The sequence below is a fragment of the Orussus abietinus genome, unplaced genomic scaffold, assembly GCF_000612105.2.
Source record: "Orussus abietinus isolate OABI.00-Male unplaced genomic scaffold, Oabi_2.0 scaffold60, whole genome shotgun sequence".
Classification (NCBI taxonomy): domain Eukaryota; kingdom Metazoa; phylum Arthropoda; class Insecta; order Hymenoptera; family Orussidae; genus Orussus; species Orussus abietinus.
Genome location: NW_019394447.1, coordinates 494,382 through 514,246, shown reverse-complemented (window position 1 = coordinate 514,246; position 19,865 = coordinate 494,382). Strand labels below are relative to the sequence as shown.

Below are 19,865 nucleotides of genomic sequence, written 5' to 3'. Positions count from 1 at the left end.
ATCTCGACCCGTAGCTTGGCGCTTGGCTGATTGGGACGCGCGAAGATTTTTAGGAGCGATCGCACTCACGCAGATTCGCAGAATGAGAATTCCGTACGCGACACCGACGCGTGCCCCAAAGCTCCGCATCACGTCGACTTCGAGGCAGCAATGTACATAATAGTAGTAGATAAGTAGATAAAGTCTAATGGAGCGTTACGAATGTTCTTCCCTTACCCTCAAAAGCGAGCAGTGTTGGTAAGCGTAGGTAAGCCACCACCGTCAACTGCCGCATGGTATTACCATCACGAGTACGTGAGCCGCAAACGGCGACTGGTAGATGGTACCGCCATCGCGAGTGCGCGAGCTCCTATCAGAAATTCGTTGCGCCACCCTTGGGGGCAAAAAACGGTGAAAGCTAACGTACTAAACCAGAGGGCAGCACAGGATGCGATCGCACGGCCCTGCCCGTGAGCAATCGCCCCAACTCATCTCTGAATCGATATTTCATTTACACTACAGCGACAAACGACGGGCACGAAGAGCGAATAAAAGGTTTTGATTGGACATACGGCGGAGTTCCCCCATTCCGCTGTTTCCATGTAACCAATTAGAATCTCTTCTACACATCACTGATAAAGCATAATCCTCACAACTCGCCTTGCAGTTAAATCACCTGGTGGAAACATAGTTCAGTGGAAATGAACCGAAAGGCCAGTTACAAAACGACTGCGAGTGGCGGCCATTATCTGTCCAGTTAACATTTTAGTATATATATTGGAGTAAGAGAGTGAATATTTATAATATGTTTTATAAAATCGGTGACAAAATAAGATATTTATAGACATGTTTGATTCCTACAATGTTACGTCGTTGATTGACCTCTTCTCAATTAATAAATCGTTTTTCAGCAAAAATGTTTGAAATTTATGCACGTGGATAGCATGCGCTTGCACATGCGCACTGACTCCATTCTCGTTCCGCTTTGCATCTGGTTCAGTTGCGAGCAAATGGCGTCGTATGGATGGAGTTCATTGCGTCAAATTTCACAAATGATGAATGAATTCTAAGTTTAACTATGAATTTCCCATAAATTAAAAAGAAAAAAGATTAAGGTAAGGCATTGCTATGTTTGGATACCATTTTTGAGATTCCATTTGCTTAGTGTTAGCCGTAAAGTGATGATTTTTGAGCGGTGTCATAAGTTTGTAAACAAACGCGGTATTACCAAAGTACTGTCATACAACCTGTAACCATACAAACTATAACAATACATGCTGCTAATGGAAATTCCAATAGTTGGATTGTACTTAAAATTATATTCTTTATAAGAGTAATTAATTATAATCAAAATGTAGTCTTCTGAAAGGGCCATTCATTTAATACTATTTTTTTAAAATCATCTTTATCATATAAATTGTCTATTATATGTTATGCATGGTTCATTTTTACATTTAGTGTCAATAGTAATGAGGATAGTGAAACGTATCTCTATTGTTTTCATCTAACATGCTAATTTCTTAATAATAGAGTAACTGTCGTGGTTTCGGAGAATAATATTTAGGTAAAAGTGAATATTATATGTACTATGTCTTATAATTATGGACACTTATTTATTTCTAATACTATAATAGGGAAATATTTTAATACAATGAACGAAGTAAGTGGAGGAAAACAAGAAATAGCCAGTACATCAGCTTGGGAAACATTATCAGGACAGTCGGTTTCCTCTTTACCAGCCATGCATCATCACCATGAAGCATTGCCACAAGAAATAAGTCCACCAGTTACACAAGTAATTGTCCCTACACCTGTAAAACTTCAAGCTCCTGTATTACCACTGCCACAGAATGTCATTGAGCATTGTTCACCTCTTGCTCATATACAACAACCGTCTCTGATTCCGCAAGTAAGAATTGAACTCAATAAATTGTACCGTTCTTTCATTATGAGTTAATTTTTATTAGGAAAGCGTAGCATTCACCCCGTTTTCCAAAAATAACTTATGAAATTTTAGAATACTACACCTACTGGATTTACGGAACCAGAATTATCCCCTGAACTTCAGCAACAAGGTTGGAAGAAATTTTGGAGTAAACGAGAAAATCGGCCATATTTCTGGAATAAACTAACTGGTGAATCGTTGTGGGTTATGCCTTCACTCAAACCTCAGGTAATCAAATTTTCATCACAACGTTTTCAACTTAACACGTATGCTTTGTGATATTGTGTGCTATACAAAAAATTCTCATTGTAGTTTGATCCAATTACTGATCCTTTGGGTATATGTGGCGTACCACCTATGCCTGGAAATGGTCCTTTACCTCCTGGTACGCCAGGAGGCACGTTGAAGCGTCGAGCTTCTGAGGATGGGAATGCCGTACTTGCTGCAAAGAAGTTTGTTTTAGCGTATGTGAATATTTCATATTTATATTATTACTCATTACATCGGTAGTAACCTATTTGTTAATATTATATATTTACTTATAAATCAATTGTATCATTAAGATTTTCTCTTTTCTAAAATAATAGGGGCCCTTGGGATTTAGAAATACCAACTAATGTGATAATATACGAGAGAGCACCATCTAATTTGCCACACGTTCATCCTGAAGCGGAAGCATTGCGATGTGGTTTACTTTCAAAATTGAGGCAGTGCTACCAAGAATTATGTCATACTCGAGAATCGATAGATGCTCCGAAAGATTCCTTTAACCGTTGGTTAATGGAGCGAAAGGTGATCGACTGTGGTTCCGATCCCCTGCTTCCAAGTCAATGTTTCCCTGAAATTTCAATGTCAATGTATCGTGAGATCATGAATGACATTCCTATAAAACTTGTAAGACCAAAATTTACTGGCGATGCTAGAAAGCAGTTGTCACGTTACGCCGAAGCTGCAAAAAAAATGATCGAATCAAGGGCAGCTTCACCCGAAAGTAGGAAAGTGGTAAAGTGGAATGCCGAAGATACGTTTCAGTGGTTAAGGCGAACAGTTGGTGCAACATTTGACGATTTCCAAGATAGACTAGCACATCTTAAACGTCAATGTCAGCCACACTTAACCGAAACTGTAAAGGCTAGCGTTGAGGGCATTTGCTTAAAAATCTATCATCTATCCACCGAGTACGCAAAAAAAGTAAAAGACAAAAATAATCAGATTTTAAAAGACAATGGTCTGGGGGATGTTATTCCCTTAGGTGGACCTGCCAGTACGCAAAGAAAAGTTTGGTGTTACCCGGTGCAGTTTTCTCTTCCATGTCCACGACTTCCACAAGTAGACTACATTCCGGAAAGGGAGCAAACGATGTTGCGCTTCCATGGGGATACCATGTGCATCAATAACTTGCACTTAACTAAACTCGAGCACCTTTACAGGTATAATTGTTTCGATGATAAGAAGTTTGAAATGTTTCTACCCAGAGTGTGGAGTATGCTAAAACGGTATCAAACCTACCTTGGAATAAACGAAGGGCATGCAACGCAAATGGCACTGCCTGTCACAGTTTTTGAGTGTCTACAAAGATCATTCGGAGTGACATTTGAGTGTTTCGCTTCACCACTGAATTGTTACTTTAGGCAATACTGTTCAACGTTCTCGGACACAGATTCGTACTTTGGATCAAGGGGACCGTTTTTAGATTTTCGGCCCGTAAGTGGATCTTTTCAGGCCAATCCACCTTATTGCGAAGAACTCATGGAGGCAATGGTCAATCATTTCGAACGTCTTTTGGCTGATTCGGCTGAGCCTCTGTCCTTTGTGGTTTTCCTTCCGGAGTGGAGGGATCCAGCACCCAATGCTTTAATTAAACTCGAAAGCAGTCACTTTAAACGAAAACAAGTTGTTGTACCAGCCATGGAGCATGAATATAGACATGGTTTTCAACACATTCTACCTAAGTATGTATCGTTACAATCGTGGAGTTAATTTCGCTGTACGAAATAATTGTTCTTCTAATTTATCTAACGAAAGGAAATTCTAAGGGTACTATCACGTTACGCATTTTAGAGGAGAGGTGAACATTAGAGCAGCTCATGGAACGCTGGTTGTTTGGCTGCAAAATGCAGCAGGAACGACTCGCTGGGGACCTACCGAAGAACGCGTTGAAGCATTACTCGAAGCTTGGAGGCCTGGTAGAGAAAGAGAAAGAGACAGACAGGAACTTCTTTCTCCTCCAAGACAAGCTCATCAACAAGCGATACCGGCCACACCGCTCCCTGTACCGACTACTCCATCAACCCCAACATTGCCGACATTATCCACTCTAACGACTCATCCTATGTAATTACAAAGTTTCATTTTTCTAAGTGCGCTTTTTGGCTCATGAAACAAAGGCAAAATTCAACACTCCTGAGCAGGGATTCCGTACGCCAATTCGGTGGCTATCGATATCGTTAGCCTATTGGAATAACACGAGTAACGTATCCGTAGCTACCGAATTGACGTACAGAATTCCACCTCTGCTTTGCATATTAGCAACTCAGGATGTTCCGCTCTCTGACGTGGTTGGACGTTTAATGTTTGAAGTTATGTCTGAATAGTCTACAAAATAGAGTACGTTTAACACCAAGTTGTTCGAAACTTGAAATGGTTTAAAAGTCCACAGAAGGAAAGAATTGATTTAAGAAAAAGAAATGCTAAAATCATTTTGTTAGAAACATTAATGACTTTTATATCGAAACTCACAGTTAATGATTTGATAAGAGAACAGGGCCTGTAAACTACAAACAGATGCCCCTCTATAAATGTCAATTGTGTTCCTAGTATTTCACGATTCGTCTTACTTCTGATTTTTGAGAATTCACTTACTTTCTCAAGCGATTTGGTTTAATTACTGTGGCAAAAAGTAAAAGCAAAATTCTTTTATAAATTGATAGATTAGTCATCATAATGATGACTATATATCTATTGTATAGGTATACAGAGAGAACGGCACACGTAGTCTACATGATTCAGAAAGTCTGATGTCTTGAAATTACTTGTTCGTTGTTGCTAATCGATGCACTGGATTGTTCGAAATGTGTAGACTATTAGAATTGTAGATATACTTGCCATGCAAGCTGAAAGGTAATGGTTATCACCGAGACCCTTGGGAAATTGAATTTTTATATAAGTATGGTAAAGGCGTTTGACGTACTGTGTAAATCTTTACATTAAAAGGAAAAAAAAAAAAGTGAATATAATTATAATAAGATATGTTGTAATTAACAAATTACACAAATAACTTGTATAAATAAATACGCATGCGCGGGCGTCCGTGCGGATGTGGTAAGAGCATACGCGTGGACTTTAAATATGAAAAAGTATAAATAACAATTTCGAATACTTATTAAATATCAGAAAATCTCTTCATTGTGTGAACATACATTAAAGAATGTAACGGGCAATGAAAGCTTTATGGCGAGCATAACTTTTAAAAAATAACACTTGACTTCGATGAGTAGTTTCCAGTAAAGCTCTGTACAGTTTGAGAGTGAAATTTTTACCGCAGGAGGTAAGGCAGCAAATGTATCATTGAATGCTAACACAGATTCCAATGAGATCTCACCTGCCGTGTTAAACATATCTACTGATCGATTAAGATATCGATGACAGAGGCAATAACACTTATGATTGACATGTTTTCTGAGGGTGAAAAGCGCATATCGTAAAACTTCTAGACACTCGTTGCAGCACAAAATATCCGAATGGGTTCAAACCTGTCGATTATGTACATATATACACCTAGCATAGTTATGGACTTATTTTATTATTCTAAGTAGCAATTAATCTTGGCTTCTCATACTCCACTCCTGCAATATGCGCTGGCTTTCTTTTACTGATCACGTGCATTCATCGCGTTCCTTACTCCTCGAGTAGCTATACATTCATAGATTTTGTACATTTTTATTAGCACTACATTGTACATACCTATAGCGTCTTTGAATCTGGAACGATTATACTCATTCGACTGGTAGTAGATAAGACAATAGAGTCTACAAATTGGAACTATAAATTCAATTTTATCGCGTCGTTTATTTTACGTGGTAGGTGAGAAGCATCCAACATCGGTGATAAATGTTATCACTCTCATGTCACGAATGTAAAGTAGTGCAATTCAAAAGGTTATGATTCCGTTGATGAATATCTTTACGTGCAAAATCTAAAGAAATACGAATTATATATTTGTATTCATTTGTAAAAAGATTATTAATGCTGGAAATTTAAATAAGTAATGTAAACTATAACGAAATCTGTTTTAAATGTAAATATAAGAACGATTCGTGTTGAATACTTGAAGCACAGATAAAATACGAAATGCGCAGTTTGCTGAAGGGGGTTGTTGTATTCAGTTTGTATCAGCCTTGTAGCATCGAACTAGCAACAATTTATTTTCAAATGAATTTCTTTAGCGTCCAGATAAAGAATATTGAAAAAAAAGGTTTTTCACAAGTTTATATGTCACGGGATATCAGATTCAGATTCAACATAACTTCCTGTTGTAAAATATGTCGTTAATAAATAATTTTATAGGGTTTAAACTCTTGAATTTCCAATCGATACGATCTGTTGGCAATCTTTTTTGTGCAGTTCGGCCTATTAAAAAAATGTGTATAATACGTGAAATAAATATTGAGCTTTAGGTGCCGCTCTAATCATTAAACATGTTATTATTTTTTTTTTCCTTCAATTTACTTCGCATTACTTATGCTTACACGTATCACAATAAAATGTGATCGAATTCTTTAAAAGTTTCAATTAAGGGAGACATTATATCTTATTAACACTGTGTATGTATAGATTGTGGAGATTTTATATAAGTATAAAATAGAAACGAATGAGATCGTTTTCCAGTAATTAACAGAAATTTTGATTTTGTTGTTTAACTTGACAGTGTACATTCGAAAATTATGTGAACGATGAGAGATTAATAGTACTTTTTCCGTTAACAACCTATGATGTTTAGTCATTTTAAAACCAATACTGTGTTATTTTGTTTTAAGGTCTAAGAGTTTCTTATAATAGATAGCATTTATTTTTAACACTATAGATTAGAAAACGAGATCATTATGAAAAACACGGGGTAGAAGAAATTGAGAGGCACTGAACACTAAAAAGTGCATACGCATTTTTTAAGCGCAAACAATTCTTTCGCATGCGAACTAAATGTTAAAGACGTGGATGTACTAAATCAATCAGTGCATTATAATTGCCCAAGAAATTGTAAATCGTAATAAGGAAATGACTTACCTTTCGATTTTTATAAAAATTGTGAAGATCAACTATTCTAATATAGTTGGTTTGTTATTATGATACGCGAGTAAATGCTACAGATGAGAGTGGAATTGAAAGACATTTGAATTTCCATAAGTTGATTTTTTATTAACATCAACAGTTTGTTAGAGCAATGGCACATTTATACTAAAAATGTATTAATACAAACATTATTTTACATTTTCATAACGGCAATTTCACCAATGATAATACTAGGAAAATAATCAATTAGCGACTATGATGAAGACATAAAAATTAAAAAAACTACTTGACACCCTAACAATTGCTAATACGAGGTGTTAATCAAGTATTATTTTAATTTACGCCAAGCTGCACCTGAACTTAAGGACATTAAGTTGAGGGTAGTTTTTGCTGTGTAACTAAAGTGTCAAAATATGTTCTTTAGGCATATGATGGAACACATCTACTGTGCAATAGTAGAGTGAACACGATTGTGAATACAAATTTTTAACCGTATTTCGGGAAAAGTGAAAAATTTGAAGATTTTAATATGATGTAAATTATTAAGAAAATGTTATAACTGCAGATGAATAAATTGGTCTTATTTATAAAAAATATATTTCTCTGATTGTGGGCTTTCGTTTACTAATCACCTTTATAAATCTAGGGTTATTATAAATTGTTTACTTCGAGAGAACGTGCCAATTTTAAAATCAGTCTTTTTGTAGTCCTAAGTTACAGTATGGTATATTTTTATGTAATTGGTTTACGTTTCTGCATTTAAAATGTTTACAACACAGCATTTATGTCATTTAGAAGATCTTCTGGTTTATCAGTAAACTGAAATAGAGAATAAACAGATTTTTCTTTGGCATCTTCAATGAAATGTTCCAAAACAGTCTTTATTTTACCAAGATCAAACAAGCAATGATTAGTTCCAAGATGCCATTTTTTGAAACTTATTATTTCAGATTTATTTATCAGACTATTCAATCGTCGCCTGGCAATAAATAACAAAAAGTCATAAAACTGAGAGTAGTCCATTCCATCGGAGACTTTTAATAAAAGCTGGCAATGTGGTACCCAATCATCCATATCTTGACAATCTTCGACTGCCTTCATTACAGCTAATAACCCTTTTTGCAAAGCAAGCCAAACATTCCAAATATTGCAACCGTTTATCCAATTGTGATTGATGGAAATTGTGTCCTCCTATATCAAGAATAATCCTTAGCATTATTACCATAATGTATATTAGTATTGATTCACTAGAGTAAATAAAAAAATACAGAAAACGAAAGAACAATTAACTATTCATATACTGGATCGTTGTTTCATTTAGATGTGGTGACAAAGTATATGCATATACTTATTCTTTTATTGCTATTATTAATGGTATGTTTATCGTGTACTTACTAAATTCCAAACTTGGTGATGCCAACCAGACGGTACAAATATTATTTGACCAGCATCCTGAATTATTTCTAGTTTCTTTAACGACTCGGTATCATAGTCTTTGTACTTAATACGATTATTAAATTCTGGGGAAGTTGCATCATATGGTAGATGTCCATGTGAGTCTCGAAGACAATTCTCTTCTCCTGGTGGAAATAAGAGCCAACGTTTCTTTCCAATAATATTTGCGGACCAACTGTACGATGTTAAGACATCTACATGAAGTGGAGTCCTTGAAATTAAAATTATATATAGAAAAGTATATAAATAAAAGGCTTAACATGTATTAATTACCATGATCCTTTAGGTCCCATATAAATAAACATATAGTCATCGTTCAATTCCGTAGGATGTGCTATGTAATATTCATTTAACCAATCCGAAGCAAAGAAAGAAGGTACTTCGTATAAAGGAACATCAGGAAAATTTTTTACACAATGCCAATCTTTTAAGTATAATACTGGTTTATCCAAAGAATAATTAGTATTTCGGTAATCGATCCAATAATCTATGTACTCATTTATTGTCATACTTTGTTTCATCTGTGCATTGTAATATTCTTTATTACAATTTGCCACTGGAACTACAGCATTACCTATTTAGACGGTAAAAATGATTTTTTTTTACTCAAATGATTACCATTTCTACAAAAGTCTTGAAGTAGTTTCGAAGGGAAAATTTTGATTTAATATCGATAAAAACATGAAAGCATGTTTACGTACCAAATACCCTTCGAAGGAATTCAAAATTTGGTGCATCGTTCAGGGTGAAATTACTTCTGGATGCCCAGTCATCCGTTATTTTTGAATCGATAACACAAGGTTTGTTACCGATCAGATATTTGAAGAAAAATTCATTATATGTTAATACATGACTGGTGTGGATCTCAAGATCTAATGTATGATTAGCCTTATTACATGTGACAGGCTTTATATCCTCAATTTCAATCGTATTCATTGGACTACCGTCATAAAACCTTCCAAATGGAACTTTGAATAAATAACAGAATTAATGTTAAAGAAAATATCATTCATGTGTATTTCTTTCCTGATGATTAATGCGAATAACAAACAAGGAGAAGTTGCTTTTAAACACAAGTAAGTCGACATAACGAGCAGTATATGTATGTATGTAAGTACTTACATACATACTAAATGCTTGGGCTCGCATCTCTTGCCTGCATACTACGCACATGCGCAAAAGAGTGTCGTCTAATGCGCGCCGATTTTAAATGAACTTTGATTGCTGTTAAACTCGTCCTCGTTATATCCGTGCCGGCATCATAGAATTACAATATTGGTCGAAGTCAATTAAATGCTCCTGTATGGCTGTTACTATATTGCACCACGCTCATTCAAAAAGGCGATAAATCTAATTACATATAAAAATAAACGATCGTTAATATTTTCAAAAATCATAATCTAGAGGGTGCCAACGAATCGAACGATTGGTCAGAGTTCCAAGATGGCGGAAAAAGTTTCAAGAAAGTTACATCGTATCAACTTTTCTCCTACCACGTTTGACGCATGCGCATAAGTAACAGTGGGCGGAGTTAGTACGGAGTTAGTATACCCTAGATGCAATTTTTAACGAATTCGAACACGGCCTTAGACCATAGATATCTAGACCTCGCATTGCAGTGGAAGGGGTAAACTCGAAAGTACCACGTGACCCGACAGCACGCCAGTGTGCATCGTGTACATGCATGCGAAGGTCGGACTCAATTAGATTTAGACGATGTATATATGCAGACTTCGCCTTGCAGTGAAAGGGGTAGTTTCAGAAACATTCTTTGAAAAGTTCTCTTGGCCCAGACATGTTAGAATTTCCAAGCTTATGAACTTCTTTTGCTTTCCTTTATCTTATATACCTTGGTTCTCCTTTATGAGCATTCTGGATTATAAGAAAAACAGGCATTGTTTAACAATATATAAGCAACATGTATATTTGACGTCCTACAAAATATCACATATAAAACGTCGGCGAGATATGTTGTGCCTAAAGGCAATAGCAATATAGGCGCATGAGAGAGTCACCGACGCAACCACCGTGACTTCCGTAGGGGTTTAGTCTGCTGATGGAGCCAGTGACGACCATGGTGCCATTGTCATTCCGGTTTCGGACAGAGCCCTCAAAGATAGCATTTCCGGGGGTGGTTTGCAGAGTCACGGTGTAGTCAGTCCAGGGAACCTTTTTATCTTCCGGCTCAGCCTTGTACTCCAAACTTTTTGCATATAATATTTTATTCAGTTTTAGGGTCGCACATTTAGGATAGTCCTTCAGCTTTTTGTTCAGTTCTCCGATAAGGAAATCTACAACCTTCACAACAGCTGGATCTTCCAATGAAACGTTGTTGCTGGTGTGGCACATACACCAATGAGCAGCGATTCCAGCCATTGAGCAAGTCCGATAGCTAGGTATCGGAAGAAACCAGCTGATACCTCGAGGCAAATTCCTCGTAGCTAAGTCCTCGACACGCCCGCTGAGAACTATTTCATCTAATTGTTGTGGATTTAACAGATCATTCAGGGTTTCATGAAGATCAAACGGGGTTGTTAGGCTGTTTGCGTTCCTTTGGATGTTCTGCCAAGCATCTGGGAACTTTTCTTTCCACCACGTTGGCAGAATCAAGAATATAAATGGAAGACTGTCCTCCACTCTGCCCTGGAATGTTTGGCGATATTCTCCCCATCTGTAAGGACACAAATCGAAGAAATACCAGGAAAGCCTTGAATTTAGAAAAGACAATGCTCCTCATATACATATCCTAGAGACAAATTAAAACAATATCTCGACGTATTTGTCGAGTTGTAGTTTAAATAACAAAATGAAGAAACGCGTGGTATTGTCTCGGACAAGTTTGTGGGTTTCGGAATATCTGATCCCTAAATGTCTATTACGTTTACCCACATGCATGTTCTCTTCTACAATCAATTGTAGAATATCGACTAAGTGCGCAAAATTTATTTCTAATTGTTTAATCAAATTTATGTAGACTCCTGGAGTCATTAAAGAAAAAAATATTTATATATCAGGATCTCTTGATGTACCCTGGCAGACATGAGTGCCTTCCTCGTGGTGACGACATTGTAAGAAGGGAAGGCGTTCTTGTCCGCCAGAGTACATACATAAATACGTATAAGCAATCGTAAATCTGTCTTAACCCCGATACCCACCTCATGCCGTGGTCGCTCATCACTATTAAAGCGGTATTGTTAAGCAGAGAACGTTCCTTAACGAAAGTCAAAAAATCGTGATAGGTGGCGTCACCCAGCTGCGGGAAGTTAAAGTAATCGTGGGTCAGACTCGCCTGCCAGATGAAGGCGAAATAGGCGTCATTGGAAAACTCCGTGGCAACTTTGCGAGCATAGCTAAGGAGGCTTTCAAAGTTCATCCTGGTGCCAAGACAGAGATTGGCATTGAGCTTATGATTACGACCAATATCGGTCTCAGAGGCGACACAGTAGGGCCTTAAGTAGTAGTCCGTCGGCTGATCTTTGAAGCCTGGCTTCAAGTAATTGAAGGTCGTCATTGAGCAAGCATCTTCCGCAAATATGGTGCGATACCCTGCCGAACTGAAGTTTTGCCAGATCAGGGGACATTTGTCGAAGTGCATCGAAGGGGAGATCTTATCAGTTCCCCAGCATATCTTATGAAACTCTTGGACGCTGAAGCCCGAGAGCACTGGCACGAGATTTGGATATGTATTGTCGGCTACTTTGTTGTACCCCAACATCTCTAGGGCCTCCAAAGAGCGCAGAGCGCTTATAGTTTTAGGCATCATTCGATGGAAGTTCAGTCTTGAGACTGAATCCAGCCCTATCACTAAAATACTGAGACGACGGGTATCAGGATCTGGGCTTTTGGCATTTCGGCACCGTTCCTCGACTGCTGACTTTCTCGGCAAAAATGCATGGTAGTCTCGATAGGTTTTCCCTTTGCTTTTACATTCTATCTTGATGAACTCCTTCATTATTGGAAGAGTCTCTGCGGTGAAGTTTTCGCAGTAGCTGTTGTATCTGCGATGAATAGAGCATGCAATTAATTTATTATAGTAACATATCTCTAACATTGAAAGTCACTAGATATCCTTACATTGATGGAAGTATGTTTACAAACTGCATGTCTACTTTTAAAGGTATGCTTCTTTTAATAAATAAATATTGTGGATCTAGGGTTTCTTACAAATGATGACCCAAAGCAACGCACGTAGTAAGCATTAAAGTATGTAAAGAAGTATTAATGTTTAGGTAAAAATAAATAATTTCGGAGTTATGGCTCAGTTGCTGGACTCATCTTTTTCGGCGATAACAACGTTAATCGTTCTTATCTATCATTCGAGAAACGGTAAACGCCCCTTATAAAAGGGTGCAACTTTGTTAGTATTACTGTTATTACGCTCGACCGTACTTTGACGGACATGGAGGCCTTCTCACTGTACATTGGCGACACCATATCCATAGGGAAGGCTTTCATGTCCGTCAGGGTACATACATAACACGAATATCCATTTCTCGAGGTTTGCATGAAGAAACATTCTCAAGATAACACTAATAAGACACCGTAGTTCAGGCTCGACATTGCCGACAGCAATTCGGGCTGTTAGAGAGGTCATCCGAGATAAATGCCTAATAATAATCTGCTGTATTTCTTGAAAACTCTTCGTTTCTAGATCCACGACTACCAATAACTTTCTGCTCAACTCTACTAATACCATCCTTCAAAATTGGGCCGTCAGTTTGGAAACACATTTCCTACGTATTGGAAAAAAGAAATCCGTCGTCTATTTCCTGTAGTGTTAGAGTTCAGCAACGTCTGAAAATGTTTTAGATCGGTACTACTAGCTTAGGTAATTACTTACTTGACACCGTTGTCTTCGTTGTCTGCTCGCCAAAAAGTCCTCCAGCAGCAATTGATTTTCTCGGACTTGTCATAATATTGGTCCCGAGTTTGTGGATTCACGTAAATCGAGGAAACGTTCGATTCGAAGAGGGGCGTCCGCTTGCCGTCCAGCTCGCAAACGATAGGATTTTCTTTGTGAACGTAGGGCTGAACGAAAGGGTCGAATGGATCCAAAGCCGGCATCGTGCATCCTCTGTTTCGTACCAGAAATCCAGATTTTGCCCTCGATGCGGTAAAGTGCGGCTTCGCTTGGACATAGCTGTCTGTTGACATTCGCAGTTGACATTAGTACAAAGACATTTTGTGGGAAATTCAGAAATTGATAACATTTTTCTCGTTAGTCATCGCTCTATCATCGCGTCGATAAAGGGGTTGATTTTTCGTCTCATTACATTGTATAATCACAAATGATGTGGTTTGTAATTTACCGTTTAACCGAATCGATTTAATTTCTCAACATTATAGTAATAACGCTCATTTGTATAGTGAGAACTAATTGGATGTCAGGTTTTGTACACTTGTTATGTGGACAGGTCAGATGTTTTTACCAATTTTTACTTACCATGGATCGTGGAATTCTCGTAATGCGAGACGTTGGATTGTCCGCTGGTGAAGCTGTTGATGGCTATCAATGACGCCAGTAGAAATATCATTACACCGATCAGCCACCTTCGCAAACGTAGAACTTTATTTTGACTTCCGACTTCGAATACCGCCTTCGCCATCCGGCGTTCATGACTCTCTTCTATCGCCAGGAATTCTTATCTGTCGCGGAGAAATTTACTTTTTTAACGGCCAGTGGCCGCGGGTCACAATCTTTCAGAGTATCATCTTTTATTACAATTACCAACGGCTGCGGCTACCTGCTATAAATATCATTGTGTTATTGAGACATTATTAGAGCAGCAGCCGGTAAAAATGCGACAGAAGTCCAGCGAGTGTGTTAATTTTCACACCGTTTTTATCAGAAGCGTTTACAGGACAAGAAGGCACAAAATTAAAAATATCAGCCTAAATGTATATCAATTTTACGTTCTATTGGGTTGTTAAGTTCGCGGTCAAATTTCTAAAACTTCATATCGGAAGGAAAAAAATGTTTTCACTTTGAATGAAGTTAAAGAAAAGAAACAAAGTTTCGACCTCTTACTTTGCTACTTTAAGATACGAAGTATTCGATCAATGCAATGCATCAAACAGTTAAACATTCGACATCGTAGGGAAGCCTAACTATCTTTGATTTTCTGCTGCCGTTTTTTAAACTCCACCGAAAGAAGAAGATATTCTTTTTTTCTCAGTGTAGGGATTGGATTTTGTCTTTTCCTTTCACTGCCCTCGGAATAACGGGCGAATAAAAAATCAGACATTCACCGGAATAAAAAAGTTCAATTCCATTCCATTCGCAATCCTCTTCCCAGGTAAACAACTCCCATCACTTCCAATAACAAAAACACTCCAGCCCGTTCCAAAAATGTTCGCGTTTCCTTCCTCCAGTCGAGTAAAACAAAGATAAACATTAGCTAGAAAAAAAAAAAAAAAAAACAATATCCCGACTCATAATTATTTGAAAGAATTCATAAGGGGCGAAGGTGCCATACGTTGGTACATGACGTGCATACCTTGTAGCTCCTTCTAGGAACGTCCTCTCTTCGTGGAGGGTGGTAATAACTAAGGTACAGGAAGCCGGATGACTTTTTCCAGATCGTCGGGGTAGTTCCGCCTCGAGGAGGCCCTAAGACCGCGAGCGCTCCCTCATCTCTCCTCGGAGGTTCCTTTCGGCGCCACCTTACTTCCTAGACCTGCTGGATTTTTCGCGCACCCGCTGTATTAATACTCGCCGAAGACGTCGAGACGTGCTCGGACGTCTCTAAGACGTGCCGACGTGCAGCCAGAGATTAATTGGAGGACGTACACGGTTCCTACTGGCCGCCGATGCGAATCTGGTCGATACCGGAGCGCGCGCGCGCTCTCTTCCAGGCAAACCGTCCACAGGCCGGTGTTAAATGCTATTTCCAATTCGCTCTCTTCCTCTAGCTGCCGACCGGCATCCGTTTTAAACGAGCGATTTCCTCGAGGAACTATCGCGCCTTATCTGGAAAATTAATTGTGCGTTACGACGATGCCGATGACAGAGTGGGAGACGAATTCGTCGGCCTGGCGTGGCGAGCTTCGTATACCTAGACAGTACGCCTGCGTTTTGGCGATGATGTTGTCAGCCCAATCGTTAGTTTGGATTTATTCACTGGAGATGATATGAAATTGGGACCGCCCAAAGGGATAATTGCCTTATCGGAGAAATTTGCCGTGTCATGGGTGGAGTTGTCGATGGGCCCTGAAGAACTCCCGCGGCGTCCCGATGCGTCTCCATGCACCTCTGCAATTTTTAACGACTTTGTCACCGTGTTATATTACTTTAACCGAATGGCGTTAAATTGAAATATAGTTTGGCCTTTGAAACTTGGCACGATATGTTGTATTGTGCTAATGTTTTGATAAGGCGGCCGACACTTTATGCGCGTGCCCCAATTTGATGCCATTCTTGTTAAGTGAAGAAATGATTCGATTCACCGGTAACAATGCTCTATAAATATTACGAATCTGTCGTTATCTTTCTTCTGTACGTTATACTGAAAATCTGTATGCAATGCAAAATATGCAATTGAAAAGTGGATATTGTGAGACGATTATTTTTCGGAGTATTACCATTTTTTCAGTAAGGTTTTATTTTATCGCGGGAAAGTAATTCCTCTGATTTATCTAATCTGCATTATCTACACGTGGACAGACTTAAAGTGCCGTGGCCGTTGACCTGTGATCTTGTAACTGGAAATGTAACTCATGTGTTTGTTTCCCAGTTTTGGGTACTGAAGCTCTAACATTGGATCGCTCGCCATATCTACTCTTCTATAGTCGACCTGAAACAGAGAAAGATGAAGAATGATGGTTCGCTGACCTTTTAGAATCCGATTCTACAAGTATATGTGTGACGAAGATGGGGCGAACAAGACGCTCCCTCTTTCTCCCTTGAACAGAGAAAGTATATCTGTCCTTATTTAATTAATGCGCGAGCACTGTCTCTACATCCGGTACAAAAGTTAATCTTTTAATTATTTGTATTACTCATCAAGTAACATACGATAAATACAAGCGAAATTATGTAAGGGAGAGAGACAGAGCGACGATGTATTTCTGTCTGTTTTATGGTATCTTACCCTATCCTAGCGACTCTGGTGGTCAAAAGTTGCATCAAAGTGTATAACACAATATCCTATAATTTCTTAATTCTGCGTCGGGCGCATGCGCTTGCTCGCTATTTTCTCATCAAAACTTTACACTATTTATGGTCCTGAATTTTCAATTATTTTGTTGAATAGCATTGAATACAATGATCTAAAAGTAAGAATATCGAAGGACCGGGAGATAAAGAATATTAGTAAAAACGGATTGCAATATTTCGGCCGTTTAATTGCGTAATCGATAGTCGCTTACCGTAGAACTTTGAAAACCAGAAGAGGAACAGTTTAGCGTACCAACCACTGTGGCGCCATCTCACGGCATCAACGTGAACCTCGGTATCCGACGTAGATCATTTATCGAATGTCGGTAATTTACTAACCGCAGAAGACAAGTTAGCATTTTGTAAATACGACAAATGGGCGACATCTTTATCCAAAAATGGTAACTATGGTACATATGTGAATATTTAATCGTATAATGAATATTGAACGTATTCATTTACATCACCCGGAACGACACCACCATGTGATCGTATTAATTTCTATAAGACCAGGATTTAGGTGTCATCACAGACTCGTTACGTAATGTATATAAAATGCTATACGAAAATAATTTTCTGTCAACGATTATACCGAATAAAAGAAACAGTAATATAAATATCGGAATTAATTTAAGGAACGTTCGTTTCTAATTTTACATTTAGATCATTTTAATGATCTATTTGAGGTAGACGATATGCATAGTGCTTAAGTCATCATCGGATTGGAATAACATACGAGCGCTCGGGTGTCGTCATAATAATAATGGTTTATTGTTGAAGTGATATAGATATAATGAATAATAACATATTTAACTACAATGATACGTATGTAATTAATAGAATCATATTTATACACGGATTATACAATATTTACAGAAACAAAACTGTAAGCAAGTTTCTCTTGGACAACGAGCGGACGACAATTATTTTCACAGGACTGACATATCAGGACATCGTGTACCGAGATGCGAACAGATCAGGACGACGATCCGAGGAGATCTTAGATTTACACGCGTGAAGTATGTATACCGTATGTAGATACATTATACATAATGCTATACCTTATCGTGTAAACATTGGCGGTATGCTATAATGTGTACATCGAGTTCTGAAGGTGCTATCGGATTTTAACTAGCATACGCATACGAACCGCACATTTAATATTTACAGGGGATATATCATTTCTTTAGGTCGCACATACATGAGTCGTCGCATTGACATCGTGGCTTAGAGTTTAGACTGAAAAATCTTTAATCTTGCGTTAAATGGTAGTCAAGTGCAGAGACGACGAAAGAAATTTCTTGCGAGTAGAAACTCGAGTCTGCGGACAAGTATAGTAATCTTCCGATCTCTTTACACTTTAAGGATCTCAATAACGAATCGTTAAGCAGCCTGACACACAAGGATATCTTTCGAAGTCGATTTTCCCGACATAGTTTGCTCGCCTAGTAACACGGATCGCCCGGAACTCGAGTGAGCTTAACTTTTTCGGACTAGGTACCCATATTGGTGTCTATTGTTAGAATTCTTTTTGAAGTGCGAATACATTAACTTTAACACTGTGTATTCTCAGTACAGAGGATTTACTCTAGAAATGATAAGGAGGTGCGCAAGTTGGTCCACGTTGTATACACATTATTTGTCGTACAGCTCGATAACTGCATTTGCAGTAACGCGAATGTAGCAATAATATTTTCTCGTATAATCTGTTTATTTACCACTGCTATTGACATGTCGATATTTCTAACTTTCAATTGGGCTAAGACTTTGCGAATGATTTGATTATCGGATTTTATTTGCTTATGGTAATAGGGTTCAATTTTTTGTCATTGGCGGAATAGTTCAAGGTATAGTCTCGCTTATGCGTGTAAACTTGGCAAATATTCAGATGTAATCATGGATTGTATAACAGGACATCAAAGATGCCGACGGGTTACATCTCTCAACGCACTCGTCCGTCAGTGTGATTTAATTAGCATCGTTTGAAATACTATAAGCCAGCCTCGTGGACCACCCTGCGCGCCTTCGTTATTTAGAATTTAAGGATTAGATTTAAATTTCTCCACGTACAAATATATTCTGGGTTTAAGCGAGTACAAAAATTTCCGATATGCTTACGTACCACACCTGGGCGAGTTTTCACAGCTTGGAAGGCGTTAAAACGTTAACGAACGAAATAATCAACGAGAGAATACTTTCGAATACGAGATAAAGTACTTTTCGAGATGGGCGATTATCTCGGAAAAAATATGGTTTCGCCTTTCAATTAAATAAAGGAATCATATGGAGCCGCTATGGCAAGAATGTACTCTCTCTCTTTCATTTTAAATGCATTAGAGATAGCACATTGTTGTTCCGAGCTCTTTGTAAAATCAATTCTTATAAATGCGCATTAACCATGGCGTCAAAATTATCTCCTCAAAAAAGAAGAATTTCTCACAAGGTTTGATCATTCCAAAGAAAATCTTAATATTAACTCTGTGCAAAATTATCAAAACAAGGAGCGTCTTGAAACTGGAAATACCCTCTTTGTTATTGTTTGGTCGTAAAGCTATTTAGAGTAATGAAATATCGCATGAATGTGGCAGTCAAATTTCAATGGATAAACTTTATTTACCAGAGCTTGCCTTTTTTCCCAAAAAATCAATTTGCTGTCGGAATTATCGGTATAGGCTTTTATTGTGAGCACCCCCTTTTTTTTCTATGCTTAGTTATATAATTATGACTCATCATCGTGCAAGAGTTGTATCTATTGGAGGGATAAATTCAATCACATCTCTTTTTCGTAATTATGAACGAATTCTTCGTTTTTGATTTTGACCAAACTACATTTTATATCATTTCTTTTTTAGAACTTGTTTAAAAAAGAGAAAGAGCGGATTTATGAAACTGTAGGAAATTCCGTTATCGGAGCGTATTGATCGATTTTCCGACTAGGGTCTTTTTGAAGACTGCGTAATCTTATTTAACTTTTAAAAAGAAAGAATTACTAGATCAATTAATTTCCTATGTCCGCATTGATCGTTACGCAACATAATCCTA

At 37.9% G+C, this 19,865-nt stretch overlaps 3 protein-coding genes across 6 annotated transcripts; 1 reads left to right on the top strand and 2 right to left on the bottom strand.

Moving 5' to 3' along the window:
- Nucleotides 1–738: 738 nt before the first annotated feature.
- LOC105696624 (phosphorylated CTD-interacting factor 1) lies at nucleotides 739–7,807 on the top strand. The gene is made up of 7 exons (XM_012419229.2): nucleotides 739–761; nucleotides 891–1,094; nucleotides 1,614–1,888; nucleotides 1,997–2,152; nucleotides 2,237–2,388; nucleotides 2,512–3,876; nucleotides 3,986–7,807. The coding sequence occupies exons 3-7, from the start codon at nucleotides 1,631–1,633 to the stop codon at nucleotides 4,260–4,262; spliced, it is 2,208 nt and encodes a 735-aa protein (XP_012274652.1). The 5' UTR covers nucleotides 739–761; nucleotides 891–1,094; nucleotides 1,614–1,630; the 3' UTR covers nucleotides 4,263–7,807.
- Nucleotides 7,808–7,935: 128 nt separating this feature from the next.
- Nucleotides 7,936–9,763, bottom strand: LOC105696625 (jmjC domain-containing protein 4). The gene is made up of 4 exons (XM_012419230.2): nucleotides 9,370–9,763; nucleotides 8,942–9,242; nucleotides 8,609–8,879; nucleotides 7,936–8,404 (listed from the first exon to the last, which is right to left on the bottom strand). Exons 1-4 carry the CDS (start codon nucleotides 9,602–9,604, stop codon nucleotides 7,982–7,984), a joined length of 1,230 nt encoding a protein of 409 aa, XP_012274653.1. The 5' UTR covers nucleotides 9,605–9,763; the 3' UTR covers nucleotides 7,936–7,981.
- Nucleotides 9,764–10,566: 803 nt separating this feature from the next.
- LOC105696632 lies at nucleotides 10,567–15,599 on the bottom strand. 4 transcript variants are annotated; one of them, XM_023432385.1, is made up of 6 exons: nucleotides 15,459–15,599; nucleotides 15,166–15,348; nucleotides 14,112–14,314; nucleotides 13,509–13,812; nucleotides 11,824–12,666; nucleotides 10,567–11,339 (listed from the first exon to the last, which is right to left on the bottom strand). In XM_023432385.1, exons 3-6 carry the CDS (start codon nucleotides 14,272–14,274, stop codon nucleotides 10,646–10,648), a joined length of 2,004 nt encoding a protein of 667 aa, XP_023288153.1. In that variant the 5' UTR covers nucleotides 14,275–14,314; nucleotides 15,166–15,348; nucleotides 15,459–15,599; the 3' UTR covers nucleotides 10,567–10,645. The 4 variants fall into 4 exon arrangements, with proteins under 4 accessions (XP_023288153.1, XP_023288154.1, XP_012274669.1 ...); XM_023432386.1 differs by having other exon boundaries at nucleotides 15,166–15,345; nucleotides 15,459–15,595; XM_012419246.2 differs by having other exon boundaries at nucleotides 14,112–14,415; nucleotides 15,166–15,574.
- Between the last annotated feature and the right edge of the window lie 4,266 nt (nucleotides 15,600–19,865).

Bases quoted from the DNA above. Each gene is read 5' to 3' on its own strand.
- LOC105696632 (XM_023432385.1), bottom strand. From the start codon at position 14,274: ATGGCGAAGGCGGTATTCGAAGTCGGAAGTCAAAATAAAGTTCTACGT. The intron at 13,813-14,111 runs GTAAGTAAAAAT...GAATGTCAACAG, and splicing joins CGAGAATTCCACGATCCATG to ACAGCTATGTCCAAGCGAAG. The intron at 11,340-11,823 runs GTGGGTATCGGG...GTGTCCTTACAG, and splicing joins ATGAGCGACCACGGCATGAG to ATGGGGAGAATATCGCCAAA.
- LOC105696625 (XM_012419230.2), bottom strand. From the start codon at position 9,604: ATGAATACGATTGAAATTGAGGATATAAAGCCTGTCACATGTAATAAG. The intron at 9,243-9,369 runs GTACGTAAACAT...CCGTCTAAATAG, and splicing joins ATTCCTTCGAAGGGTATTTG to GTAATGCTGTAGTTCCAGTG. The intron at 8,880-8,941 runs GTAATTAATACA...TTTAATTTCAAG, and splicing joins ATGGGACCTAAAGGATCATG to GACTCCACTTCATGTAGATG.
- LOC105696624 (XM_012419229.2), top strand. From the start codon at position 1,631: ATGAACGAAGTAAGTGGAGGAAAACAAGAAATAGCCAGTACATCAGCT. The intron at 2,153-2,236 runs GTAATCAAATTT...TTCTCATTGTAG, and splicing joins TGCCTTCACTCAAACCTCAG to TTTGATCCAATTACTGATCC. The intron at 2,389-2,511 runs GTATGTGAATAT...CTAAAATAATAG, and splicing joins GCAAAGAAGTTTGTTTTAGC to GGGCCCTTGGGATTTAGAAA.